At 44.9% G+C, this 7,199-nt stretch overlaps 1 protein-coding gene across 1 annotated transcript in view; it reads right to left on the reverse strand.

The window, feature by feature from the left end:
• CDH1 (cadherin 1) overlaps positions 1-7,199 on the reverse strand; it is a 191,308-nt gene that overhangs the window by 57,518 nt on the left and 126,591 nt on the right. Inside the window, exons 2-3 of the mRNA XM_069085497.1 lie at positions 7,016-7,198; positions 5,881-5,995 (exon numbers count right to left, since the gene is read on the reverse strand). Coding sequence (XP_068941598.1) covers positions 5,881-5,995; positions 7,016-7,072 — 172 coding nt within the window. The 5' untranslated portion in view covers positions 7,073-7,198. The remainder of the gene's footprint in view (positions 1-5,880; positions 5,996-7,015; position 7,199) is intronic.

The following is a 7,199-nucleotide window of genomic DNA, read 5'->3' on the forward strand; positions in this document are numbered from 1 at the left end:
TCTCACCTAACACACACACACACACACACACACACACACACACACACACACACACACACACACACACACACACACACACACACCCCCATTAGGGAGTCTAAGGGAAGAAGCCCTCATTGTTTCAGGTTTGAGATTCACAGGCTGCATGAGTTCCATTGGAGTAAAATCTCACCAAACACAGATCTAAATGAAAATTAGCCCAGGAGAGGAAGATTAAGTTTACATGTGGGGACTTTAGAATTACATGAAAAAAGCCAACAGCTCCTACACTTTTACCCAGAGCACCTAAGCAGAGCAAAGACAGAAAGATTTCCATGTGCTCGCTGCAGCATGAAAACACTGGAAACCCAATGAGTGCCCATCAACATGGGCGGCACCTATTGGGCGTGTAAGTGGAATGGAACATCACCGCACCACAGCAATCTGTAAAAGGGGAGATTCCAGAGAAACATGGAAGACTTGCATGAACTGATTGGAGTAGAGTAATCAGAGCCAAGAGCCACAAGAAGGAAGAGAAAAATTAAGTCTAAAGGCCAAGTGATTGTAATCACCAGTCCTGGCCCTGGAGAAGAAGGGAAGCTCTTTCCTCCTTTTAGTAGAAATTGGGTGAGAGAGCTATGGGTGTGGAGTGTTGAATATGCTGTCAGATACAGCCACTATCGTGCTTGGTTTTATCTAACTGGCTTTTAAAAATTGGATATCCAAGCATAGACAGAAGCATATTCAGAAATGACTGATTAAGAAACATCCAAAGTGGGTACAGGATGGCACATGGCTGTAATCCTTGCTACTGAGGGAGGCTGGTGGACTGAGCTTGGGAGTTCTGAGGGTTAACTAATTGGGTGTCCCCACTAAATTAACAGCCCAGAGACTCCCCTTTTTCCTCGTAGAAATGTGGAACACCCAGCTTCCTAAAGGGGAAGAAATAAGCCCAGGTAGGAAATAGATCAGGGCAAAGCTTTCATGTCAGCCATGGGTTCATGGGTTCAGACCTAAGTGGTCCCCAGTTCCAGCTTGAATGAGAGACTACTGGCTTTCCTCAGCATCCTTCAAGTCTCAAACATCTCACGTACTTCCCTTTCTAATCCATCTTGATTCTGCTGCTCTCCCTCCATTGATCACTTTCAATGTGCCCTGCATATAGTTTGTTTGGACATCATTCCCATGTGATCACCCTCATGAAATTGTGACCCCCCTAAGGACAGAGAATATCTCTTCCTTTTCTTTGTGTCCCCAGGACTTAGCAAGGACTGGCACATAGTGGGTGTCTGTTCATTCTTATAAGACCTTTGCTGTAAAGTGTCTCTAGAAATTGAGAGCCACTGACCACCTAGAAAGATAAGGAAGTAGTCCACTCTTCCCTGGCTTCCCTTCCACCTTCCCACTAGTGTTCACAATAAAATCAGACTGCTTTTCCAAATCTAAAACATAAATTTTTTTTTAATCCCACTGCCAACACAAGGGTGGTGGGAAAAACCAGAACGAATTTAATTTTCTAATGAAAGGCATTCTGGTCTATGGTAGTGTTTGCCGAAGGATGTTTGCTTAGCACACATGGGGAGTCAGGCAGGGAACTTGCCTAGCTTGTTTGATAGTCAACTACTAATGGGGAGAGAGAGATAGCAAAGAAATGGAGCCCAAAGGGGCACATATCTGGGGATTCTAAAGCATGAAAAAATTACTAAATTAGCTGCCAAATCTTATGGATCCCAATTTCATAAAATCTCTTGTATCACCTCACCCCCAAACTCTACTCACAGAGCCTCTGCCCTAATTCAAGTCCTTCTTACTCACCTAGATTGCTGCAATCAACATTGGCACCCCTCTTCAACACCTTCCACCCATCATCTGCCAAACTATATTCCCAAGACCCAGATCTGACCATGTTACTCCGTTCAAAAAAGCCTCAGATCTAGGACAAAATTCAAACAGCCTGGCATTTAAAGCCCCCCACAGTTTGATGCTTGCCTACTTTTCCAGTACTCTCCTGATTTAATTACTCTTCATTCCAAATTAAGCTGTGATAGTCCCTCAAATACAACATTCGGATCTCCCATGCTCATGGTGCACTCCCACCTACCCCATATCTCTTGGAATCTGTAACTTCCTACTACACAGTCTTTTGTCACCCTCTCTTCCCAGCCCACTCTCTAGTTGTTAGAGCTCCCCCTCTCAAAATTACGGAAGCACAGAATTTCAGAGTTGGAAAGGACCCTAATGGTCATCTAGTCCAACCTATACTACTACTCAACAACAATGATATAGCCAACAAGTAATCATCTAGTCCTTTGTTTGAATGCCTCAAAAGAGGGGGAACACCACTAATTTTTTCCTTATTTCAAGCCTAAATTTGCTTCTTAAAATAAATTGTCTCTACTTAACTGGGCATGGTAGAATAGAAAACCCTTGAGGGACTGTTTGTCTTAGTATCCCCAGCAAGGTGACTCACACAGAGGGGTACCTAAGAGATGCTTGTTGAACTGAATTAGCATTAGTTCAGCAGCCATGGCTCCCTGCCCCCCCCCCCCATACAAATTCAAGAGACTCCAAAAATTCTAGAAACGATTTCTTCTGGGACAGACCCTTCTGCCACAGAGGCTGGGGACACATCAGAAGGGCTCATCTGTTAACCAACAGTCAACAGAGCAGCAAGAATTCATGAAGCACTTTCTATGTCTGAGCCCCAATGGTGAGGAAGGGAATGAAGAAATATCGTGATGGGCAGGGAGTAAATCTGGATTTTAACACAGGAAAGAGGATAAGCAGCAATTTTCTCTTTAGGTTATTAAAAAAAATACAAGGGACTGTTTCTGAAACTCCTAGCCAGCTTTTACAATTCCAATCTCAAAGCTTAAGTTATTCTTTCTCTTTGTCCATTAGAGTTTTGTGTGGAAGAGTTAAGCCTAATTCCTTTACCATAGAAAAGGGCATCCCTATGAGACAGTTATCCTTTGCACAGTCTTATAATATAGTTAGGTACAGAAATGCATTAGGGAGGAGGCATGCAAAGTGCTCTGAGAAGTAGGAGGGCAAAGGTAATGGGAATGGTGGTGTGTAATCAAAGAAGGCTTCCTGAAGAAGGGGACCTTTGAGATGGGTTTTAAGGGACAGGCAGAAAAATCAAAAGGGATTGAAAGAGAGCATTCTGGGTAAACAGGAAGATTATCTAAGGGACAGACAAAAGTCCAATATGGTTGCAATGAAAAGCCTGTGGAGGGAAGTAATTTGAGATAAAGCTGGAACTCAAAGAAGGTATGGAGGGACAGAGGTAGAGAGGGAGGGGAAGGAAGGAGAGGAGGCACCTACCACTAGTTTTCCTCACTGGAATCCAAAAAGATACTATTCCTTAAAGATACTATACCTATCTAGTCTTGGCTGATAGATAGTTCACCCAATTCAATTGAGCCAACATAAATTCAGCACCTACCTGGCAAGGTGCTAAATATACAAAGACAAGCACAAAAAGCTATTCTCCACCACCACCCCCACCCCAAATATCAGTTATGTATACTTTGTCCAGCATCTAACAGAAAATGGTGGAAGAAAGCTCCAAAGTGTTGCCTATAGTAGCATGGATCATAGGGTCATAGATACAGAGCTGAGAGGGACCTTAGTGGATATTCAAGTCTAGCCCTCTCATTTTACATAGGAGGAAACTGAGGCAGAGTGACTTATATACACAACTAGTTAAGTATCTGAGGTAGGATTTGAACCATGGTCTTCCTAACTTCAAGTCTGGCAGTCTTGCTACTATTTCTCTAATGCCTGGCTCTAATCTTCCTTAAATGCTAGTGGGCGTAGGGCTTACCCTTCTTTGATTTCTCCTTTTCTCTGTAAGGCAAGAGAAAGAGGAATGGAAGTTTTTTAATAGCCTTCTCTTTAAGGCAGTTACGCATCTTTTACCAACATCTGTCAGAGACTCAAGTAATAGGAAGAAGAAAGAAAAGATTACAGAAAACAGAAAGGAATTCCAAAACAGGATACAGGATTTGCTTTCTTATACTAATTTAAGTAGGCATCAGACATATCAATTCTATCAACTCACTGAATCTTTCAAAAGTGAGGAAAATGGGGGATTGATGATAGAGGATGGTATATGGGAGATCTGTAAAAGAACAAGGCAACCAAAGACCAAAGCCAAGGGAAGAAAAAAGAACTTTCTCTATAAGAAAAGACATTCAGGAATGATACAGGAGAAAAACCTGTGAGGAGGAATCATTTCCCAAGTTACAACTTTTCTACATTATTAAAATCTGGCTTTCTGGGTGCCCTTTATATGCAATCTTGCCCTGCTGGAAAGTAAGCTCCTTAAGGAAACTGATTTACTTTGCATTTATAGCTCTATAAGAAGTTAGTCATTTCAACAACAGATTTAAATCCATAATGGAGCCCATAAGTCTTTACTCTGCCAACAGGGATGATGATGCTCTGTTGTATTTCCACAGTAAAAAAAAAAAAATCTTGAGGCAAAAATGGAAGGAGACAGCAAAGGTATTGAGGGTAGGGGGTTACAAGCAATATTTCCTTTTGTTTCTACTTTTATTCCACTACTATTCCCTCAATATTCTATAGCTTTTGCTTCCTTGAAGGGATTATTTTGTCTAGCTCTATAAGGTAAGCACTTGGTAGTTGAATTGGTAGAAGCGTTCTATAATTTAGGTGAGACAGCTGTTTTTTATTATATTGGTATGGTCAAACCATGAACAAGGAATATCCCTTTCATTTTTTATGTTCTCTATGTCTCCATTTCCCCCATCGAAATCCCGTGTGTCCTTCAGAATCTAACTTGTCTTAACTCCAACAAATCTTCCTTGACTATTCCAGTCATACAGCAAACATTTATTATATTCCTAATATATACACCATATTTAGAGAAATACTTTAATGAGTAAATTAGACACAGTTCCCTGTGCTTATGCAATTTAGTTTAGGAACTCTCTTTTCCTCTGAATTCCTAGAGCATTTGCTCTATCACACAATTTAACTGTTAAATTGTATTTGTTTCCTAATTATTTCACATGTGCTTATTTGGCCTCTCCACTTAGGTAGCAAACTGACTGAAAAGGCAAAGAGTGAGTGTCTAAGATGGGATATGAGCTCAAATCTTGAACTTCAAATCCAACACTTTAGGGATGACTTAGAAAGTCAAAAAGACCTCCTACCTCTAAGCACATACTCTCAGTGTGACCAAGGGCCAGCCTTCAGGGAGGGTGGGGGGAAGAGTTTCAACATTGATAAAAATCATGAATTCCCATTTCTTAAAAATAGTCAATGGAGAAAACTAAAGTGAAACAGCAGCTCTCACACTGAAACTGAAAGATACCATATTTCAATCATTTAGCCAGTGAATAATATTCCAAACTTCCTCCTGACTTGGCCAGCAAGACAAGAAACTCAAACATAATTCTGATAGCACTGTGATAAGCCCAAAAAATGACCAAGTCATTCACATGCTTTTCCTCTGAGTCAGTTATCAGGGTTTGTTGGTTTTTTTTTTAATCAATACCTATGGGAATATTATCAGTTCCATTTTTATCCCTAAAAATAGGGATGGGGGAGGTGGGGAGAAGAAAAGCTCTTAAATAATTTAAGACTTAGATTTAGGTCTTGTACAAGATAATGGGACAAAAAGAAATGTAGAGGAGAGGTTGGCAAGTTCAGTATTTGTGGAGGCCGGGATAATTTCCAAAGAGAACTGGAATTCCTTCACACAGGTTAATTTCATCAAAACCCTAGCCGCAAAAGGAGTGGGCCAGTCCTTTCCCTGCTCCCGCCTCCAATTCACTGGGCGATTACTTTCCTAGATTATCGATTTCCCACCCACCCCCTGGGGCTGGGCCCCGGAACAACAGCCGTCCCCATCCCCCACAGGCCTCTTACCTTGGCCCAAGATTCGGCCTCGCTCCAGGTGTGCCCGGGACACCTCGAAGGTATAACTTTCGGAGGCAAAGCCCGGACGGCAATGCCCGGTGTCCTCGCAACGCCATAACGACGCCTGAGGGGAAAGAAAAGGGGGTTTGGGGTGACCGGGAGCTGGAGGGGATTGCCTTCCTCCCCCGCACCGAAACCTGACAGCCTCGCCCCAATGGGGGTGGGGGTGAAGACGGTCTGGTCCAGGGCCCTAGCCACTCCCTCCCCACCAGAAATCCGCACAGCTGGCTGCTCCCAGGGGACTCCAAGAGTTTTGCAGAGGGGGAGAGAAGAAGCGGGCGAGAGTCAGCTCAGTCCAGCCCAGAGGGGTCGGGTCATCCCAAATCAAAGGGACGTGATTCCCCTCCCTCGCAACCCGATCTCATCCTGCCAGAATCCCTGGGTCACCCTCCCCTCTATCCATCTGCCCTCCTCCAAACATTCACAAGCTCCCCAACTCTCACTCTTAACTAGCAGAAGATTCTCACCCCCAGAAATCCCCCCTTCAGTCACAGATCCCATTAAGTTAGAGTTCTCCTCCCCACCTCCAGACTCTGGCTCTTCCCAGGCTCATTTACCTCCTACCCAGACCCACCCCACCCCCCACCTACAAGTTTGACCTCCGGGTCAACTCAAATTTCTCTCCTAAAACTTTGGGTACTATGTACCACACCCTCCCCCCAACACACACTCTCACAAACCCCAGAGAAGAGGAGCAGGGCGAGGAAGCAGGGAGGCAGCGCTAGGGTCCCCAAGCCCTGCGTTCCGCACTTGCCCTTTGGCGGGGCACTGCGCCAGCTCCAGGGCGAAATTAGAGCTGGCATACCCTCGAAAGCAAACTTCAGTTCCCGAGATGTACACTCCCGGGTGCTGGAGTCAGTTCGGTGAGCCGTGGGAAGAAGGAAAGGAGCAGAGGAGGCGAAGGGAGGAATCAGAAAAAGGGATAAATAAGTGTGAGCAGAGCTGCTCTGGGGTAGAGGGCGAGGGGTGGGGTGAGAGGCCGGGGATAACCGAAGTTCTCCAAGGGAAAAGATCAGCGTCTCCCCACACCTCTCCTTCATCCACCCAGAAAGTGCCCCATCCCCCCCTCGCTCCGAGGCTTTACCTGCAGCAGCAGCAGGAGAGAGGGGAGGCTGAGAGACCAATTCCGCCTAGTGCCCATGGTGGTGGCGCCGGGTGCGCGGCCGCAGCTGGGGCAGTAACGCGGCTGGGGCTGGGGCCAGAGCGGCGCAGCTCGTCTGAGCGCAGGTGGACCAAAGACTTTCAGTCACTCCCAGGGGCCAATACTG

The sequence above is a fragment of the Petaurus breviceps genome, unplaced genomic scaffold (assembly GCF_028583685.1).
Source record: "Petaurus breviceps papuanus isolate PSGF00001 unplaced genomic scaffold, PetGlider_PUasm1.0 176, whole genome shotgun sequence".
Classification (NCBI taxonomy): Eukaryota; Metazoa; Chordata; class Mammalia; order Diprotodontia; family Petauridae; genus Petaurus; species Petaurus breviceps.